This window comes from Taudactylus pleione, unplaced genomic scaffold (genome assembly GCF_031769625.1).
Source record: "Taudactylus pleione unplaced genomic scaffold, aTauple2 ptg000327l, whole genome shotgun sequence".
NCBI lineage: Eukaryota > Metazoa > Chordata > Amphibia > Anura > Myobatrachidae > Taudactylus > Taudactylus pleione.
Window position 1 is genome coordinate 3,424,221 of NW_028284728.1, and position 23,708 is coordinate 3,447,928.

General features: G+C 41.8%; 1 protein-coding gene across 1 annotated transcript in view; it reads left to right on the top strand.

Moving 5' to 3' along the window:
* KCNJ6 (potassium inwardly rectifying channel subfamily J member 6) overlaps positions 1-23,708 on the top strand; it is a 288,588-nt gene that overhangs the window by 223,323 nt on the left and 41,557 nt on the right. The window contains exon 2 of the mRNA XM_088443123.1: positions 21,486-22,398. Coding sequence (XP_088299249.1) covers positions 21,510-22,398 — 889 coding nt within the window. The 5' untranslated portion in view covers positions 21,486-21,509. The remainder of the gene's footprint in view (positions 1-21,485; positions 22,399-23,708) is intronic.

Sequence of the window (23,708 nt, forward strand, 5' to 3'; positions counted from 1 at the left end):
ATCGGGCCCTCAGTTCTTGAACCTCTCATTAACTATGATGTAATGTCCTGGGCCAAAATGTATTTTCCATAACATACGTTTTATTTTAAAGGCCCTTTTAAGTGTCTACTTTTCTAAATACTATATATATATATATATATATATATATATATATATATATATATAATTATATATATATATATATATACACAGTATATATATATATATATATAAATATATATGTATGTATATATGTATATATAATATATACAGTACTGTGCAAAAGGTTTAGGCAGATGTGGAAAAAATGCTGCAAAGTAAAAATTCTTTCAAAAGCAGAAGTGTTAATAGTTTATTTTTGTCAATTAACAAACTGCAAAGTGAATGAACAGAAGAGAAATCTAAATCAAATCAATATTTGGTGTGAGCACCCTTTGCCTTCAAAGCAGCATCAATTCTTCTAAGTGCACAGTTTTTGAAGGAACTTGGCAGGGAGGTTGTTCCAAACCTCTTGGAGAACTAAACACAGATCCTCTGGGGATATAGGCTTGCTCACATCCTTCTGTCTCTTCATGTAATCCCAGACAGATTCGATGATGTTGAGATCAGGGCTCTGTGGGGGCCATATTATCACTTTCAGGACTCCTTGTACTTCTTTACAGCTCTCAGCGCCTTGTAAACAGTGCAAATCAATGCAGCTCATCTTTCCTATATAAAGTAAAGTGTGAAAATCTGTATTACCCACTAGCAATTATGTCACACTCTTTTACTGTCCCCCAACAGCGATTTTCCACAGCTAATAAGAAAAATTGATTTGGCGAGAGGCAGATCTGGAACCTGCGTTACGCTATCTTTTTCACGGTTAATTTTCCTGCAAGCTGCTCCCTCTGTCCCTCATTAACAATGCATGTAGCACACGGTTGCTGGTCCTTTTCAAAAGTCTGGCTTATCACCCCATGCATAAAATAGGCTATTACTGGTTGTCAGGTTATGCCACATCGTACAGACTGTACAGAATATGGACGTTATTAAGTATACAGGAAGCTTGTAACTTTGCTTCTGTTAATAAACACACTCACTTACAAAGACAAGCTCATTGCCCTGTGCTACAGTGGAAGGACGTCTGAACAGACCGTATGTTGAACAGTGCACCTGACGTGTGTAGAATTCAGTAACACAAGACAAGCCACCAGTGGATGAACCTTACCAAGTGGATGTGCAGCTTACAACCAAACTGGATTCAAGTTTTCCCCAGGAGAACTCTTTATTCTCAACCATACTTATAAGCAACATCTGCCATGTGTTTGCTGCTAACTAATTACCTCAGCCTCATTCCTCTCCAGGCTGCACTAATATGAATAGAACAAAGGTTGTGTATCTGTATACTTTTGAGGACAATATGGAGTGAAATTCATCAGTCATTTTCTCTACATAATTGAGCAGAAACCTTTATGGAATTGGTTGCTGGGCTGCAAAATTTATCTGCGGTGCAAGTTATTATCCGTCAGACAAAAAATGTTTCCAAAAATATCCAAAATGCAGATTTTGCTGTTATATATTTTGTCATGCGGGGGTCTCTGTGTTAAATGTGGGGGCTAATAGTTTAATGAGAGGCTAGTTGGGAAAAAAGGAGTTAGATACATTAAATGGGGTTTCTGTTGATTTAATGTTGGGACTGGTTGAGGTGAGTGTGACCTAGAGATTTAAGGTGCCCACACACATAGCGATCTGCACACGATCAGCCGATGTGTACGATTTGTGTACGATTTCCCTTGAAACTCTCCCCGGCAGCTCTGCACACAATCTCCACACGATCTGCACACAATTTGGTGTCCAATCTTCATACGATCTCTCCTGCATCCAGACTTTCACGGTGCATCGTGTCCTAGATTGTCAGATCTGTCCTACTGCGCAGCAGATCTGATGATGCGATGTGCGACCAGTGGGGACGCGCATCGTTATCGTGAGGGGGACTCACGATTTCCTCACGATTTGGCCATATTTTACATGATCTGTCGTTCCAATGCGTCGAAATCGGCCAGATCAGGTAAAATATCGCTATGTGTGTGGGCAGCTTAACTTGTTGCTCGGCTTTCCATGAGGCGAATAGCATACCTCCCAACATTTGTAACTTGTAAGTTCGGGGTATCCAAAAAGGGGGCATGGCCTCATGGGGAAGGGGGGGTGTCCTACCAATGTGTCCCAGTTTCATCACTCTGGGGGCTGCCCCCAGACTCTCCTCGCACATTGAGCAGATGGCGTGCGCATGCACTCGGGTGGGACAGTGGGACAGTCCCAGAAAAATGGGACTGCCCCTCCAAGAGCGGGACAGTTGGGAGGTATGGACTTGCATCTATCACTTTTCATGGCCCCAATGTGTCAGGATCTGGCCAAACAACATTAAAGCTTATAGCCCAAGCAGCAGCAGTTGCAAGAAGAGATAGGAGAACAGCGCAGTCTACTAACTGTCCTAACGCTAGTCAGATAGTACTGATATTGGGGAACCGTTATTCATTGTCAGGACTTTATCCTGAGTGCAGTCGGGGAAAACGGCCGTGCTATATGCTCTTCTCTCAGTCTGCCCCAGCCAGCAGCTCTGCCTTTGCTGTGGTGTCCTGGAGAAAGGTTGGGGGAGCTGGTCTGTATTACACAACTCCTGCTGCTGCTCCACCATGTCAGTGGTCCGTGCAGAGCGTTGATGACATAACCAGTGGTTGTCACCAGCGCTCTGCGCAGAGCTCCTTTCTATAGTGAGCAGCAGCACTGGAAGAAACCTTGAAGGCCTCACCCACTGAACACTATAGCAGGTACCAACCCCCAGGAGGGGGCAAAGAGAGAATGAGGGGACGCATACTGTATGTGATAGGAGGAGAGTGGGGAGAGCTTACCTCACAAATGTTCCACCTACTTCCCCTTGTCACATATGGAGGTGAGGAACAATACTACGACACAAAGCTCACTCATAGCTACCAACCAATCAGCTCCTACCTGCCATATTTCACACACAGCCTGTAAAATGACAGGTAGGAGCTGATTGGTTGATCTTTATCTCTCTCCACTTTTATCATTCTTCAAAGCTTAGTACATCTCCCTCCAAAAAGCCCCTGGTGTCTTGCTGTGGTGAGATTTGGCTATACTACTAATATCTCATGAGACTCTGAGATTCAAAAGAGACCTCTCAGATTCCCGGGAGAGCAGGCAATTCTCCTGAAGGTTTGCTTACCTATCTGCTAGTGGGGCAGTGACACGATTAGGCATACCACCCAACTGTCCCGCATTCAGCAGGACAGTCCCGTTTTTCTGGGACTGTCGTGCACGCGGGCCGCAGCATCCCGCAGTGGGGGGGAAGTTGGGGAGAGCACATACCGCAGCGAGTGTGCATGAGGAGAACAGATGCCATGCGCGGCATCTGTTCTCGTGTGAACGGACTGCCTGGGGGCTGCCCAGCATCTTGGAGAGTGCTGGGCAGATCCCCAAAGTGACAAAAACGGGGGAAGCCACGAGGCTCAAACCAGTTTTCAATAGGCTCCACCCTTTTACCTTAGGCCACACCCCTTTTCGGCCACGCGCTTTTGGTGCACGACCTGTCCCTCCTTCCAACATTGAAATGTTGGTAGGTATGCGATTAGGCAACACTGAATGGGCAGAGTGCCATGATGGGGTTAGTGCTCTGGTGTTATGATGTCACTACCGGGATGCGGTTAAGATGGCGGCCGTCGAATATTGACACCGAAATCCCGACGCTACAATCCGAAAGGGATCAAGATACCGATGTTGGCATCCCAAACACAGACATCCCGAAGGTAAGTATACTAGCGTTAGCCCGGGATGAGCGGTTTAGGATTAGGGACCTCCCGTGGTGGGTTAGGGGAGGGTTAAGGATAGGCTGCGGGGAGGAGCGGGTTAGGGTTAGGTACCACCGGAGGGAGGTTAGGGTTAGGCACTATCCAAAGAGGGTTAGGTTTAGGGTGCGGGAAAGGGGGGTTAGGGTTAGGCCCCACCGGGAGGAGGTTAGGGTTAGGCACCAGCAGGGGGAGGCTAGAGTTAGGCACCACTGGGGGAGGGTTAGCCCCTGTCGAGATATTGAAGATCGGGATGCCGCTGTCGGTCTTCTGACCGCCGGCATCTTTTTACGTCTGTTTTTGGAGAATTGCCACATTTCTGACCATCAGGGGTATTCAACAATGGTGATAACAATCACAAGTGCAGTAAAATGTAAAAGCCAATTTACCAAGCTCTAAAAAATTAGCTTTTCCCTGTTGGCTAATTCAGAGGGCTACAATTACACATTTATTCACGGAGAGAGATCCTTCGCATCTTTCTCCGGTAATTACCGCTGATGCATGCGCAGCCGGGTGTCCGCGCACGCGTATTAGCTCTGCCGGGTCCGAGCCCAGAAGTTAAGGGATAATGTAAGTCTGTGTGTGCCGCCATCTAGGCCATGATGTGTTGGCCCTGAAAAATGCATTCTAAATTGGTGCGATGAGGAGCGAGTCTCAGGGCTTTTGTGTAAATATTAATAAACAGGCCCAAAGCGAGGAGTGACAAATAGATAAGCATAAGAAGGGAGTAGAGAAGCAATTATTGGTTACAATGTTCTCTATTACACTGATCCCAGCAACTAGTTAGATATTACAATAGCCTGAATAGCTGAGGTAAGCTTAGTTAACAATTGAAGGCCCGATAAGCAAATAGAGACTGTACCCTGGCAGCAGCACCCAGCAGAGACTGGCAGGTTTAATGGAAAGTTAAACAGCAATATAAGCAGTGAGGGGGCGGCGTGTGTGATCAGTATTACTGTGCTGGTAGCTGAGAGAACGTGTCACAGGCTAAAGAATCGCAGGGAGGATAAGAGGACAGAAATAAAAGGGAATTGAGGATAATTTTATTTGGACACAGAGTTATTAGAGTTGAGTGATAACCAGTGGAAACAAATCCGTCAATGAGTGGAAGGGAAAATACTTTTCCTTTTGTATTTGTGTAAGCGACTGATGGCTCAGGGATTAACGCTGCTGCCCCCCAACCCAGTGGCAAACGCAGGATTTCTAGAGGGGGGCTTCCAAATGCTTAATTTTACAGTGAGTGTGGCCTGTCCATGAAGAGAGCAGAATTAGTATTTAACCAGCTTTAATAAGCATCATATAAAGTGTATTGTGTGTATTAATTCCAGCATATACAGGACCAGCGATCACAGTAAGCCATTAGATGCGCCAGTAGGGCCATCCTGTCTGAGCTGAACGTATTTATGTTAGATGTGGGCACCTTTCCAAACTATTGGAGACTGGAGGAGCAGCAGAAGAACCTAGCACTGCCCTAGACATACTGTATATGTACATATTGGGCTCTATAGCAGTGCACCTCCCTCTGACAGTGCATGTTTTCCAGATCTTCTAGTTGGTGCACAGGTTATTTATTACTGGCTGATACATGTTAAAAGATCCACAGGTGGTGCTAATTATTTTATTTGTGATACTGAGAAGAAAATGCGGCACTAGTAACAATCTGTTATACTACTATTTCTATTGTGGTCATGGTGTGGGCTGGGGAGGGGGGATTCCAGGCAGAAGGAAATCCCCCCTGCGTTTGCCTATGCTGAACCCAGGTGTCATGATCCCAATTCCGATCAAGGGCTCTGAGAGGTGTTGGAATGTTCTGCTCTTGTTTATGAGGAATTGTGGACAAGACTGAGGACACCTTTCCTTTCATAGCCTGAATATTGCTTCAGCACAGAACATGGCCACTCTCCAAGGTGTGTGGGATACAGGTAAACTGTTCACAAGATGTTGTACCATACACTGAAGCTGGCAGCTAGGCAACATTAGGAACCTGCTGTGTGGAATAGATGTTCTGATCTGATCAACAAGTGAGCAGGGATAATTCAACTAACAAATGATTTCTAAAGTCAGCAGACACTGTGGGGCCGATGCAGCATAGAAAACATGTCTGATTTGCTTACCTTCCAACATCTGGGGGCACAAAAGCCAGGTCGGCACTGAGGGGGGCGGGGCTCAACAGGGTGGGAGGATCTGGGGTGGAGATAGGCAGGTTTGGCGGGCGAGTCAAAATAATTGCTTCGTCGTAGCCCCGCCTCCTGCTATGCAATGTTGAGATTACCAGCACTGTGGAGCAAATCGCGTCACCGGCCGCCCACTGCACTGGGGAAGAGGACGGCCACGGCCAGGTGGCCTCAAACCCGGGACACTTGTCTACCTTTCTGGGTGTCCAGGAGCGTCCTGGGAGGCTAGGTAAGTATGGATCACCTTGCGCGGAAAAGGGTGCAGCCTCCCGATAAAGGCCGTGGTCTCATGGCATGCCCCCGTTACTGTCACTCTTTGGACGTGCCCAGGGCTCCCCGGCGTGTGCCTATGCTCACAACCACACTGTTCAGATGCCTTGTATTAACCTGCTGCAGTGATAGAGTGCTCCCCGAACTTAACACCCCCCCGTCCCAGATGCGAGACACTGTGGTCCACAAGTGGGATGGCAGGACAGTGCCTGATAAGCGGGATTTCACCGACAAAAGTGGGACGGCTGGAATGTATGCAGATGAATCTTATCTGTTGTCGCATTGTCCATGCTCTGGAGTTGATCGCAGAATGTCAACGGGTGGTTCAGAGTGATGTGCAACTGTGCCCTGTCTCCACTCGTGGCGGAAAAGGCGTAACTGGAAGGAGATGGGGCGTTTGCGTGTAGCAAGCACGTGGCATTGGAAATGCGGGCTATGCAGAGTTATAGGTGTGCAGTGATCCATCTGTTTTCAGTTGAATCTATTGCACCAGGCATGGGGTGGTGCACGTGCGTACCGATAACGATGGCGGCTATGAAACCAAGCGTATGAACTCGGCATACAAGTGAACATCCGCATTTACTTCCGCGCATGCAATGTGGGTGCCGACTTGCGTTCACTTTGCGCAGTCACCACTGTCTGCATGCACTAATCCATACACAGTTTCTTGTACACATACACGGCAGCTCAGAAATAGCTACTGGTAGTGTCCACAGTTTCATAGCTATATGGATGACCCTTAATGTATCGTTGAATAAGGTTTTATTATGCTAAGTTCATATATCTATACTTCATAGCAATGAGCTCCTGTTCCACAGTACACCCAGCACAGGACACTGCACAACCATCTAATCGATCAAAGTTCAGCCTTAATGAATTGACAGCTGAAGGCACAAACTGCTTTATATATTATAAATTGGCCCTATGTTGACAGGTTTTGCCGTTATCTGCCCCTCGTTGATGAATTGGCTGGGAGATTAACAGCTTTGCACACTCGCCGTTCCGTGGATAAAGCCAATTACAGGATCTGATTATTACACAGTTGTTAATCACCTGCCAGATGCTGTTAACAGCGCAGACGATAAACCTTAATGCCCACAATCTAACGAGAATGAACTGATGTTTTGCACTCACTTCACCACTAATCCTATCATCTCTGAAGGAAGCAGGTAAAACAGCCTTGTCCTGTGGTTCTATTACCATAGCACGTCTATAGCATGGGCATTCATGGCCATCGCAGGGACTCGGCAAGACACATGTCTTCTACTGTTTCCACATGTCAGTATAAGGGATTGCTATTCTGTTTTACAAAAATTAACTGACAGGGTAACCAGTGCGCTATCTCAGGAGCCCTAATACGTGGCTCCCACAATTTAATGGGCCCATCCCGCCAACCTCTGCATGGTGTGGCTGAGCGTTATGCACTGTTCACAAAGATCTGTGCATGCCCTCTGCCTGGCACCTTGCCAAAGCTGCAGGGAGCTATTAAGATTTGGGGGGTGCCAGTGTGCAGCCCCCCTTTCCCGTACCTGATGAAATGTGCCTCTTGCGCAGTGCGCTGGCTCCCTATGCGTTCTTCTGCGGCGCTATCTCATAAATTCAGAAAGATGTGCAGAAGAGAGCAAAGACTGGCACAGCGCTCGCCCCTGAGCAGTGCCATCTTCTGAATACATCACTAACAAGATGGTGCCGCGCGAGGCACAAAGGGAGCCAGCGCACCACACGGGAGGCATAGTGGTCAGGCCTGGCTGCAGGGTGTTCAGTGTGAGCCCCCCCTGGACCCATGGGCCTGTGTGCACTGCACACCTTGCGATCACGATAGATACGACACTGCGAGGCTGGCTAGCAATTACTGAAGCATGTGTAGCCAGGGGTGGATTAAGGTTTGTGGGGGCACCTACCAATAACATTGCCGGTATGATATGCTGGAGAAGTTAGTGTAAAATTAGAGAAACTGGTCGATTAAAATGTAATCTATACTTATAATAAAGTTGTAATAGTTGTTGCTGTATATATAATTCTGTATAGAATTTTTGGGGAGAAATGTACTCCTTGGGACTGTGTATGAACTATGGAGACAACATTCTTTTTTTTCTGAATTTTAGTATGTCTGTCATCATGAAAAAACTATGGGATGAATTTGCATTACGTTTTCAATATTGTATAGCTTAGTCACCTATAAAGAAAGTGAGGTATGTATTATCTCAATGTGACATCAGAGAGAGGAGCAATAAAGGAAAAACCAAATCCTTGACACTCGGCGTGTGCAGTGTGCAGGTTCCTCAAGCCAAAAATGGCTAGATGTATATAAATATAATATTTTTGGAACAAATATACTTTTAGGGACTGTTTATGAACTATGGAGACAATTTTTTTTTAGTGGAATTTGCACAGGTTCCTCAATTCCAAAATGACTATTTGTAGCCCCAAGCATCTTTTTGTGTTAATCCCTGAAGGAAAAACTGCAAATATTGTTTAAAAAAACATTTTGTGATCAATGTCTACAATATAACATATACATAACAATATTAGATGCCACTACTGTGTTTGTAAAATTAGTTCCGCTGAGCAATGACAGACATCCACACAAGCAAAACTGCGGGCAAACGCTAATACTGAATAAAGGAGAGGCAAAACTTTTTTTTACTACTTACAAAAAGTGAAAACATACAAAAAATGTCCCTTAGGGAAGGCTGTAATTTGTACCTCCCACCTCTGAAGCATAAAAAGTCAGGTATATCACTTCCTTACAATCATCATCATTCACCTTGTCATCATCATTCACCTTATCATCATCATCATTCATCTTATCATCGTTCATCTTATCATCATTCACCTTAATATCATCATCATTCACCTTATCATCATCATCATCATTCATCTTATCATCATTCACCTTAATATCATCATCATTCACCTTATCATCATTCACCTTATCATCATCATCATTCACCTTATCATCATCATCATACACCTTATTATCATCATCATTCACCTTATCATCATTCACCTTATTATCATCATCATTCACCTTATTATAATCATCATTCACCTTATCATCATCATCATTCACCTTATCATCATTCACCTTATTATCCATCATTCACCTTATCATCATTCACCTTATTATCATCATCATTCACTTTATCATCATTCATCTTATCATCATCATCATTCACATTATCATCATCATTCACCTTATTATGATCATCATTCACCTTATCATCATCATCATTCACCTTATCATCATTCACCTTATTATCATCATCATTCACTTTATCATCATTCATCTTATCATCATCATCATTCACTTTATCATCATCATTTACCTTATCATCATCATTCACCTTATTATCATCATCATTCACCTTATCATCATTCACCTTATTATCATCATCATTCACCTTATTATCATAATCATTCACCTTATCATCATTCACCTTATTATCATCATCATTCACCTTATCATCATCATCATTCATCTTATCATTCACCTTATTATCATCATCATTCACCTTATTATCATCATCATTCACCTTATCATCATTCACCTTATTATCATCATCATTCACCTTATTATCATCATCATTCACCTTATCATCATCATTTTTTCTTATCATTCACCTTATCATCATCATCATCATCATTCATCTTATCATTCACCTTATTATCGTCATCATTCACCTTATCATCATTCACCTTATCATCATCATTCACTTTATCATCATCATCATTCACTTTATCATCATCATTCACCTTATCATCATCATCATTCACCTTATTATCATCATCATTCACCTTATCATCATTCACCTTATTATCATCATCATTCACCTTACCATCATTCACCTTATTATCATCATCATTCACCTTACCATCATCATCATTCATCTTATCATTCACCTTATTATCTTCATCATTCACCTTATCATCATTCACCTTATTATCATCATCATTCACCTTATTATCATCATCATTCACCTTATCATCATCATCATTCACCTTATCATCATTCACCTTATTATCCATCATTCACCTTATCATCATTCACCTTATTATCATCATCATTCACTTTATCATCATTCATCTTATCATCATCATCATTCACATTATCATCATCATTCACCTTATTATGATCATCATTCACTTTATCATCATCATCATTCACCTTATCATCATTCACCTTATTATCATCATCATTCACTTTTTCATCATTCATCTTATCATCATCATCATTCACTTTATCATCATCATTCACCTTATCATCATCATTCACCTTATTATCATCATCATTCACCTTATCATCATTCACCTTATTATCATCATCATTCACCTTATTATCATAATCATTCACCTTATCATCATTCACCTTATTATCATCATCATTCACCTTATCATCATCATCATTCATCTTATCATTCACCTTATTATCATCATCATTCACCTTATTATCATCATCATTCACCTTATCATCATTCACCTTATTATCATCATCATTCACCTTATTATCATCATCATTCACCTTATCATCATCATTTTTTCTTATCATTCACCTTATCATCATCATCATTCATCTTATCATTCACCTTATTATCGTCATCATTCACCTTATCATCATTCACCTTATCATCATCATTCACTTTATCATCATCATCATTCACTTTATCATCATCATTCACCTTATCATCATCATCATTCACCTTATTATCATCATCATTCACCTTATCATCATTCACCTTATTATCATCATCATTCACCTTACCATCATTCACCTTATTATCATCATCATTCACCTTATCATCATCATCATTCATCTTATCATTCACCTTATTATCTTCATCATTCACCTTATCATCATTCACCTTATTATCATCATCATTCACCTTATTATCATCATCATTCACCTTATCATCATCATCATCATTCACCTTATCATCATCATCATTCATCTTATCATTCACCTTATTATCATCATCATTCACCTTATCATCATTCACCTTATTATCATCATCATTCACTTTATCATCATTCATCTTATCATCAACATCATTCACTTTATCATCATCATTCACCTTATTATCATTATCATTCACCTTATCATCATCATCATTCACCTTATCATCATTCACCTTATTATCATCATCATTCACCTTATTATCATCATCATTCACTTTATCATCATCATCATTCATCTTATCATCATCATCATTCACCTTATTATCATAATTCACCTTATTATCATCATCATTCACCTTATCATCATCATCATTCATCTTATCATTCACCTTATCATCATCATCATTCATCTTATCATTCACCTTATTATCATCATCATTCACCTTATTATCATCATCATTCACTTTATCATCATCATTCACCTTATTATCATCATCATTCACCTTATCATCATCATCATTCACTTTATCATCATCATCATTCACCTTATCATCATCATCATTCATCTTATCATCATCATCATTCACCTTATTATCATCATCATTCACCTTATCATCATTCACCTTATTATCATCATCATTCACCTTATTATCATCATCATTCACCTTATCATCATTCACCTTATTATCATCATCATTCACCTTATCATCATCATCATTCACCTTATTATCATCATCATTCACCTTATCATCATTCACCTTATTATCATCATCATTCACCTTTTTATCATCATCATTCACCTTATCATCATCATCATCATTCATCTTATCATTCACCTTATTATCATCATCATTCACCTTATCATCATTCACCTTATTATCATCATCATTCACCTTATTATCATCATTCACCTTATTATCATCATCATTCACCTTATCATCATCATCATCATCATTCACCTTATTATCATCATCATTCACCTTATCATCATCATTCACCTTATCATCATCATCATTCACCTTATTATCATTCACCTTATCATCATCATCATTCACCTTATTATCATTCACCTTATCATCATTCACCTTATTATCATCATAATTCACCTTATTATCATTCACCTTATCATCATCATCATTCACCTTATTATCATTCACCTTATCATCATCATCATCATTCACCTTATCATCATCATTCACCTTATTATCATTCACCTTATCATCATCATCATTCACCTTATTATCATCATCATTCACCTTATCATCATCATCATTCACCTTATCATCATCATTCACCTTATTATCATTCACCTTATCATCATCATCATCATTCACCTTATTATCATCATCATTCACCTTATCATCATCATCATTCACCTTATCATCATCATTCACCTTATTATCATTCACCTTATCATCACCATCATTCACCTTATCATCATCATCATTCATCTTATCATTCACCTTATCATCATCATCATTCACCTTATCATCATCATTCACCTTATTATCATTCACCTTATCATCATCATCATTCACCTTATCATCATCATCATTCACCTTATCATCATCATCATTCACCTTATTATCATCATCATTCAACTTATCATCATTCACCATATTATCATCATCATTCACCTTATTATCATCATCATTCACCTTATCATCCTCATTCACCTTATCATCATTCACCTTATCATCATCATCATTCATCTTATCATCATCATTCACCTTATCATCATCATTCATCTTATCATCATCATCATTCACCTTATCATCATCATTCACCTTATTATCATCATCATTCACCTTATCATCATCATCATTCATCTTATCATCATCATCATTCACCTTATCATCATCATTCATCTTATTATCATCATCATTCACCTTATTATCATCATCATTCATCTTATCATCATCATCATTCATCTTATCATCATCATCATTCACCTTATTATCATCATCATTCACCTTATCATCATCATTCACCTTATTATAATCATTCATCTTATCATCATCATTCACCTTATCATCATCATCATCATTCACCTTATAATCATCATCATTCACTTTATAAATCATCATTCACCTTATTATCATCATCATTCACCTTATCATCATTCACCTTATTATCATCATCATTCACCTTATAATCATCATCATTCACTTTATCATTATCATTCACCGTATCATCATTCACCTTATCATCATTCACCTTATCATCATCATTCACCTTATCATCATCATCATTCACCTTATCATCATCATTCATGTTATCATTCACCTTATTATCATCATCATTCACCGTATCATCATTCTTTAACTTTATCATCATCATTCACCTTATAATCATCATCATTCACCTTATAATCATCAACCTTATATTCATCATCATTCACCTTACTATTATCATCTTTCACCCTATCACCATTATAAACATTCACCTTATCATCATCATTATCATCTTTCACCTTATCATCATAATTCAACTTACCATCATCATGATCAGCAGCATTATTCATCCTATCACCATCATTCACCTTATCATCATCATCATCATCATCATCATCATCATCATCATCATTCACCTTATCATAATCATCATCACCATCATTATTTACCTTGTTATCATCATCATCATTGCTTTCACCTTGATGACTAGTAAAGGTTTTTAAAACTATGGGTCTCTCATCCTCCTAAGTCAACAGATGAATTAGATGAAAACTCTTTTAGGACTTCTGTCTAGGCTACAGTACTTTGAAGCCCTATGGTTGCCATTATCTTCTAGTGTTCCCTGAGAAAATGCCATTTTTGCCCCTTAAGCCACAAATTTACTCTGATGTTATCTGTGAGGACTCTCCATGGCGGTGCTGCTCATATCCCCTGCAGGTGACTTGGTTTCAATTACTTTCCTGCCGGTATGGCATTTGCAGCCATTGCTCGCCAGTACGCTCTGAAGCTTCGCCGACTCTGGTGCCACTGTGCATATATGCTTCTTCGGTCTTTTACAACCTTGCCTCAGTGATGTTCTTGCCTCCAGCCTATTTACAACTATTTGGTGTATCTGGCTGCATTACCATTACCTAGACCATCGATTCTGCCTTGACCACATCCCTTAGATTTGTTTACAGTCTGCCGCTTCTCTTTGTCGATTGCCTCACATGGACTGGACCCCGATCTTGCCCTTTGATAAGTCTCACTTGTGTCACACTGACCATACTACCCGGATTTTCCTTGTCTGTTCCCGAACTACAGTCTAGTGTTATGAGAAGTAAAGAATCCCTTTTGGCACAGGTTAAACCAAATAAAAGTCTGTCCCGTTTTTAGAAATGATTTCAAACTTACTGAGAGTTCATTAGAAATATAGACAAATGGTCCTGTTATCCAAATAGTGTATAGAAGTACATCAACTTGGTTTTGGCATGTGAAGAAGTTGTATAAATCTGTTATGCATTTCGTGGGTGGATTCCTCTCCTTCCCTTAGTCAGCAGCAAACACTACCATCTTATACATAAGAACCTTAAAAGGGACGACACAGATCCCTTTCTTTGACTATGTAACGGACCTTAGCTCAAGTGTCCACATTACTTATCCAGCAACCAGAATCCCATTCAGAGTACATCAGGTTCTATCTCCTGCACATTATGACACCTTATTTATTGCCCGGGTGTCACGGAACCTAATAAAAAGATTAAAAAAAAAGAAAATAATGAAGAAGGATTCTCCATGAGCTACAGAAGTTATTACATGCGCCCCAATTCAGTTCCAAAACTTGACCTTCCAAAGACTAACATTGGATGTTTACAAACAGACACCAATAGTTTCATGACCATTGCACCGTTTTAACGTGGGAGAGTTATAAAAAATGTATACTGTTTGGCTGCATTAAGTCCGCACATTTCTCCAAAGTGACCCAATTTCAAATAGTAAAGCTGTTACATGTCTTTTTCCCATCCGCGCTGCCCTTGAGCACAGCAAGAAAAACACATTTTCATAGTGATCCACAAAGGTTTTAAAAAAAACATAAACTTGGATTTCAGATTTCTGTTTCATTAAAATAATAATTGACCCAACTCTATGTATAGCTCTACATTGTACAGTATTTAATAGGTTCAGATCCATTGCATTCCTTAGACACAGAAAGCAGCCTATTTTATTATACTTTCAATGCTGTTCATGTTGGTGCAAGAGCAACATTATGAAATAATTTTTACTGAGCCAATTTCTGCAGTATCGTAGATGCCTAAAGTCTATCTGTTGTTCTTTCATGAGAGTGCATCATAAAAAATACATATCTTCTTTCAGAGAGTTTATATTCATGGAGGAACTTCTGTCCGTATACAATATAGCAACTATAACCAACCTGTGTTTTCTCATTATTCATGCTGTATAACTTTTCCCTTTATAATGCTGCCTAACTTTCTGCTAGTTATATTCTCTCTAATGCAACTATAAGAGATTCACAACATTAATTTCCATTAAGATTTTGTAGTGTGGGTATATGAGGGCACACTTTGGGAAAATCAGGGGCATGGCCAATTTTATTCCTATTTCATGTATGTGGGAGACAGCAAAGGGATAATACTATACTAACACAGTAGTAATAGCTTCCAAGATATGTTCCATATCAAACTTTATAGAACTGGACAGAAAATAATAATATATATAATAATAATAATAAAATAATATATTTTTTTATAAAAAATAATTATTATAATCTTGTTACTATACTATTCAAACAGCTACAAAAACAAAGTTTACAAACCTCCATAGAAGAGAGGAGTTCTAGAAAAAAAAAATCAGCAGTAATCCCGTAAAAAAAATGTCTTTTGATGTAACTTGATGAGAAACATTTTTCCTTGGTTTGTTTCTTATGGCAGCTATTAATGGTTTATAGTTCTGTATGGTTTACACAATGTCACATAACAATCTTGGTAATCACAGTCACATAGCTGGTAATGTAGGGGGCAGAGAGGCTTTGGAACAGGCCTCTGAGCTCAGTCGGCTCACGTACTGTAAAATCCTCTCCTTCCATCTCCACCCTCTGGCATCATAATAACCACATAGGCTTCCTGCAGGATACACAACACTAATAAGTCACAATTATGTTCCCTCAGAGAGTCTGTGAGAGTGACTGACAGCCTTACTTGACTTGCCCCCCCCTTCCCCACCACCACCACACAGAGAATTTATAAAGGGGATTATGACTTGAAGGAAGTCAGATGATAAAATTCGGCATTCTTAAAAGTATTTGTATTCAAAAGGGGAAAAAAAAGTCTATAAGGGATCGTTGCATCAAATTCTGATGGGTAGCAGTTTGTCTAAAACAAGTTATTGGTCGATGCAGCCAACAAAAAAAAAATTTAAGAGTTCTTGTCATTATATAAGTGATAAATAATTAGCAGTGAATTGGTAATATCTAAGTTGGCACATTGAAAAGCTCGCCTTTCAAAATCCGACAGCACCATTCAGGAGTAAAATACCCAAAAACAAAGTAAGCCTTCATAATGTATTCCTACAAACATCAATTTTAGTGTCATTTTACCATGCAAATTATACTGTAAAGTCCTACTCTGAAATTGATGATTCATGTATTTAAAATGACAATGTTAACAAATAACAATTTCTTGTCTTGTACTTTTGCAGCTTAATTTTTTTGTTAGAAGGCATAAAAAAATCACGGTCATGCTCCATGCGTACCTACTGAAGAGAAAAGGGATCTAGGAGTCACTATTTCAGGTGACTTAAAGGCAAGCAAACATTGTAACAAAGCAATGAGGAAGACAAGTCAGATGCTTGGTTACATAGGGAGACTAATCAGTAGCAGAAAGAAAGAAGTGATAATGCTACTGTATAGGTCATTGGTACGTCCTCATCTCGAATACTGTGTTCAGTTCTGGAGGCCATATCTCCAGAAGGATATTAATACATTAGACACTGTACAAAGAAGGGCAACTAAAGTGGTGCAAGGTCTACACCACAAAACGTACCAGGAAAGACTAAAAGATCTTAATATGTATAGTTTGGAGCAGAGAAGGGATAGGGGGGACATGATAGAAACGTTCAAATATATAAAGGGTTTTAACAAGGTAAAGGAAGGAGACATTTTTCAATGAAAGAGAAGTATTAGAACAAGAGGACATGTTCCGAAACTGGAAGGAGGCAGGTTCAGGGGAAATTTGAGGAAAAATTACTTAACAGAAATGGTAGTGGACAAGTGGAACAGCCTCCCATCAGAGGTGGTAGAGGCTAAGACAGTAGAGCAATTTAAACATGCATGGGATAGACATAAGGATATCCTTCAGAAGAAGTAAGGATGAAGAAGTAAGGATCAGTAAGGATTGAGGTAATAATATGTTTAAAAATGGGGCAGACTAGTTGGGCCAAGTGGTTCTTATCTGCCATCAAATTTTATGTTTCTATGATTCTATCCAACCAATGTTACTCTATCATTTCTGACAAGCTACAGTAGCAAATAAGATGACCTGTTGTCCTAAGGTGAAAGCTGACGGCTGTGGATGGCAGTTACAGATACAGATAGCTGCACATTAGCTGAGCTCTGCATCCGCTCTCCCACATTATCTTATTCTCACAAATAGAAAGCCATGACAATTTGCCGTAACGGCTGGAGCGCTGTCATCGTACCAAAGACAATGGTGGTTGGATAGTCTTGTGTACCCCCATCTCCAGTCCGCTGCTGGACCCACTAAGTGCTGCCGTCATGGCTGTTGCCATCTCTGTTTGGCTTCTGGACCTACTGAGGATCAGCTGTGCTGGTGTCCTTGACCACGTGTCCATATTACAGATGCTGCCTACTCCATTACTCTAATCATAGGGACAACAAAGGAGTCCCCAATCTCCCTCCCACTGTCTCATCATTACCTACGGTAATATTCACATATATCTTTCACATCACTCCTCTATTCACATTCCCTTTTCTCCTACTCACTCTCACCACACGTTTCTCCAAACTCCTCATCATAAGTGTATCTATAATGGGTGTAGGGTGTGCAGTACCCGCATCTCACACCCTGCACCCATTATCTCTGCAATGCAGCAGAAGTCACCAGGAGAATAAAAAGTCTACTCAGGGCATGTGGCTGTGAGAGAGGGGTAGTTCGCACGGAGATAGCACATGGGCGTCTTCCTCGCACTATATTATCCTATTTCTACTACTTCCATCAATATTTTACCTATGCTACTTCCCTCCTATGTCCTGCACTAATGAGCTCTTGTGTTTCTTCACTCCCCAGCTTACACAAGCTGAATCAAGCCTCATGCCCACAAATAATCCTGGCATGTCCTCTCTCTTCCCTTGCTCCAGATCATCGCTGCTGGTGGCTTCTCAGTCAACCCTGGGTTCCATACAATCCTTCATTTTCTATTAATTTCCTTATTCTAGTTGAAAATGTCCCATCCACCTCATACTTCCAATTCTTCCAACCTTATCCACCTCCCCCCTTCCCACTATCCTCCTCTCCATTTTCATGTGTACTCTGGAACACAAATCTGTTTGTAATGTGTAACATACATCCATGATGTATTTAATGTAAAAAACCCTCAAGCTCCTCACCAGTACAAATACTAGGCTTATACCCCTTTCAGACAGAAAACTAAATTACCAGCTCATACAGTTCTACACGGGGTTTTTTTTCTGTCTGAAAGGGTCAACTCGGGTCGCAATTCCCGGTACTTCAACCCAGGAATTGCGCACGGATACTCCCATAGATGGGCTGATGCTCTGATTAGCATATCCTATTAACTAGGAAACAACGGCTGGATATAGAGGAGACTGCAGAATCAGACACTTAGGGGTCTTTGTACTAAGCTTTGAAGAGAAATAACATGACAGTTAGGAGCTGATTGTTTGGTACATTACCTCTCTCCACTTTATCTCTCTCCGAGGCTTAGTACATAGACCCCTCTGACTGACAATCCAAACCTCAGCAATGCCAATCCAAGCACACCTGTAAAAGTTCTCCTTCCCCACCCACCTTCTCCTACACTCCCCACTCTCCTCCTACACACCCCACCCACCTTCTCCTACACTCCCCACCCACCTTCTCCTACACTCCCCACCCACCATCTCCTACACTCCCCACCCACATTCCCCTACACTCCCCACCCACCATCTCCTACACTCCCCACTCATCTTCTCCTACACTCCCCACCCACCTTCCCCTACACTCCCCAGCCTCCTTCTCCTACACTCCCCACCCACCTTCCCCTACACTCCCCACCCACATTCCCCTACACTCCCCACCCACCATCTCCTACACTCCCCACCCACCATCTCCTACACTCCCCACCCACCTTCCTCTACACTCCCCACCCACCATCTCCTACACTCCCCACCCATCTTCTCCTACACTCCCCACCCACCTTCCCCTACACTCCCCAGCCTCCTTCTCCTACAATCCCCACCCACCTTCTCCTACACTCCCCACCCACCATCTCCTACACTCCCCACCCACCTTCTCTTACACTCCCCACCCACCATCTCCCACACTCCCCACCCACCTTCCCCTACACTCCCCACCCACCTTCCCCTACACTCCCCACCCACCATCTCCTACACTCCTCACCCACCATCTCCCCACCCACCTTCCCCTACACTCCCCACCCACCTTCCCCTACACTCCCCAGCCTCCTTCTCCTACACTCCCCACCCACCATCTCCTACACTCCCCACCCACCTTCCCCTACACTCCCCACCCACATTCCCCTACACTCCCCACCCACCTTCCCTTACACTCCCCACCCACCATCTCCTACACTCCCCACCCACCATTTCCTACACTCCCCACCCATCTTCTCCTACACTCCCCACCCACCATCTCCTACACTCCCCACCCTCCTTCTCCTACACTCCCCACCCACCTTCTCCTACACTCCCCACCCACCATCTCCTACACTCCCCACCCTCCTTCTCCTACACTCCCCACCCTCCTTCTCCTACACTCCCCACCTACCATCTCCTACACTCCACACCCACCTTCCTCTACACTCCCCACCCTCCTTCTCCTACACTCCCCACCCACCTTCTCCTACACTCCCCACCTACCTTCTCCTACACTCCCCACCCATCTTCTCCTACACTCCACACCCACCTTCCCCTACACTCCCCACCCTCCTTCCCCTACACTCCCCACCCACCATCTCCTACACTCCCCACCCTCCTCCTCCTACACTGCAGTCCCCAACCACCCTTAGTTTATTTGCCATAGTAACTGAGGAGGGATTCCCTGTACTCATCTCAACATGGGGGGAGATGTACTAAGGCCTCATGCTCCTCACCAGTACAAATACTAGGCTTATACCCCTTTCAGACAGAAAACCAAATTACCAGGTCAGATGCACTAAGCCTTGAAAATGTATAAAGTGGAGAGTGATAAAGTACCAACCAATCAGCTCGTCATTTTTCAAACACAGCTGATTGGTTGTTACTTTATCTCTCTCCACTTTATAAATTTTCAAGGCTTAGTGCATCTCCCATCATGTCTCCAAAAAAACGGCACCCTGGATCCCATTCCCTCCAAAATGTCTGCACTCCTTTTTCGATAAAGTGGTTCAAAGCAACCAATTAGCTTCTGTCATTTCAAATACTGTGCTAGATAAATGTCGGTTATAAGCGGATTAGTTGCTTTGGAGAACTTCTCCACATAAATACTCTCCAAGGCTTGATAGGTCTCCCCCTGCGTATCTTATAACCATATCTCTCTCCTGCTACCCACCTATGGCGTTCCCTACCACATCCTGACCAGGCTCTTCCACTACCTTTAAGTCTATTAACGCTACCTCAAAACTCATTCCTTTAAAGGAACTTAGCTTAGTCCCAAATGTGCTCCCCACACTGCTTCACCCTCACTATTTGCACTCTGAGTACTAGTCCCTCCTCTTATCTCAGCTGTGCCTTTATTCTATTAGATTGTAAGCTCTTTCATATCCTTCATTTTCATGTCTGCATTTATTTTGTGTACCTTATGCGCCTGATTTATATACGCCATTTTCCATACGGCCCAGTACTGGCGAGTGCTGTGATACCTTACAAATCAACAACATTAAAAATAATAGCAGTCATTCAGACATTACCCTTAATTGCATTATATTGTTGCAAGCTAATTGCTGATTGTTTGCTATGGGTTACTGCACATTTACACCTTTAGAGCTTGGTAGAAAATAGCCCTTTCTATGTGTAATTCCTTGTTACAGCACAGTAGAAATTTGCTAGACATTATGGTCCATGCTGGAATGTTCGCCGCTTAATGCAACACAATAATTAATCTTAACGTTTTAACTTTTTTCCCTTTTATTTTTGTCAGCTACTGATCCTCAAACCAACCCAGATGGAGCAAGACGTGGAGAGCCCAATCTCCATACGGCAACCGAAGCTCCCAAAACAAGCCCGGGAGGACCTCACCAAACAGAAGTGCGCGAAACGGAAAATCCAGAGATACGTTCGCAAGGACGGAAAATGTAACGTTCACCATGGGAATGTTAGAGAGACCTACCGGTATCTGAGTGACATCTTCACCACTTTGGTGGACCTGAAATGGAGGTTCAACCTGTTGATATTTGTCATGGTTTACACTATAACGTGGTTGTTCTTTGGAATGATCTGGTGGCTTATAGCGTATATTCGAGGAGACCTGGACCATTTGCAAGACAAAAACTGGAATCCATGTGTGGATAATCTTAACGGGTTTGTTTCCGCTTTTTTATTCTCAATAGAGACAGAGACAACGATCGGCTATGGATATAGGGTTATCACCGATAAGTGTCCAGAAGGTATTATACTTCTTTTAGTACAGTCAGTTTTAGGTTCAATTGTAAATGCTTTTATGGTTGGCTGCATGTTTGTAAAAATTTCCCAACCGAAGAAGAGGGCCGAGACCTTGGTGTTCTCAACCAATGCCGTTATCTCCATGAGAGATGGAAAACTGTGTCTGATGTTCCGGGTAGGAGATCTCAGGAACTCTCATATTGTAGAGGCATCAATCAGAGCCAAACTGATCAAATCCAAACAGACAAAGGAGGGCGAGTTCATTCCACTGAACCAAACGGACATCAATGTTGGGTACGATACCGGGGATGATCGTCTGTTTTTGGTTTCCCCTCTAATTATATGCCATGAAATCAATGAACACAGCCCGTTCTGGGAGATTTCAAAAGCTCATTTACCAAAAGAGGACCTAGAGATCGTGGTTATATTGGAAGGCATGGTGGAAGCAACAGGTAATAAGCTTATTGGTACTCTGGTATTTTTATATATAATAGTATATACTGTGTTTAATTCAAGGTGCTAGATTTGCTAAGTGACAGCTTTTCTGGGCCTCCAATTCTAGGCAGTTTTGACCCCGAAACATAAAATGGCAATAATATTAAATCTGAAATACACCTTTTATCCTTATTGCAATCAGTGGTTTGTAAAAGTCATTGCTTAATAAATCTAGCTCAAGGCTCAGATTAATTCTGTTGTTTTACTAACTTGTTATAAATTCAGGTCTGAAGATTGGGGAACATTGGGGATAATGGAAAGTCATTGTTTGTTTGCTTTTGAATGGTCAACCTCTGACTTTTTAAAAAAAAAATATATATAATAAGGACATGACTTAAACATACAGTAAAATTAATCCATTACTCACAAGGCAATCTAGAAACAAGAGCAGGGCCTTCATCTTCTAGGAGGACAGGATACTGCTAGAGAGCCTATTGTACAGACCATGATCTCGTAGGCAGGATAGATCTATGTAAATCTACAATAATTGCATGATGTCACATGCACTCAGGGCCATCTTATCGTATAGGCACACTGGGCAGCTGATTCTAGGGGCCTTCGAGCAGGGGCAGGCTGGGCCGGGGGGCATCTACATGGAATGTGCGGCCGCTCTCTCCCTACATAGGGCAGCGCGCTGAGGGGCAGGCAGAGAAAGATGATCCCCGGCTGCTCTGATTGTGAATTACACACAATCAGAGCGGCCAGACAGCATTTTCTACCTGCCTGCAGCCACAGAGCCAGATTTAAGGGGTGGGGGCTTGATCCCCCAGGCCCTCCTCTCTCAGGGGACCCCATACATTAATCACAGCTGCAGTGAAGAGCAGGAACTGCACTGTGAGCTGGAGAAGAGAAGAGGGATGTGTAATCCGTATTCATCGCTTTACATCATGTATTTTTATGTTTAAACACTGATTTTGTTGAAGGTGCCAGTGTGTGTGTGTGTGTGTGTGTGTGTGTGTGTGTGTGTGTGTGTGTGTGTGTGTGTGTGTTAGGGTGGGGAAGGGGGGCTGCAGAGGTACCACTGCAAAATTATGCTAATGCAGCTGTCGGCATCAGAGGAACTGTGTCTTTCAACGTCAGCATGCACAACAAGGCCACCGCCTCGAGTTACCCCTTTCTCACTGCCCAGGAACTCCGATCAGAACTACACGGATCTCCATGCAGTTCCGATCTATGTTCGTCGGCGGTGACCAACGTGACGCGTACGCAGTGCACAGAGGTAAAACATTGCGTGCTTGTGTCCGGGTCTGAACCAGGTCCATAGACC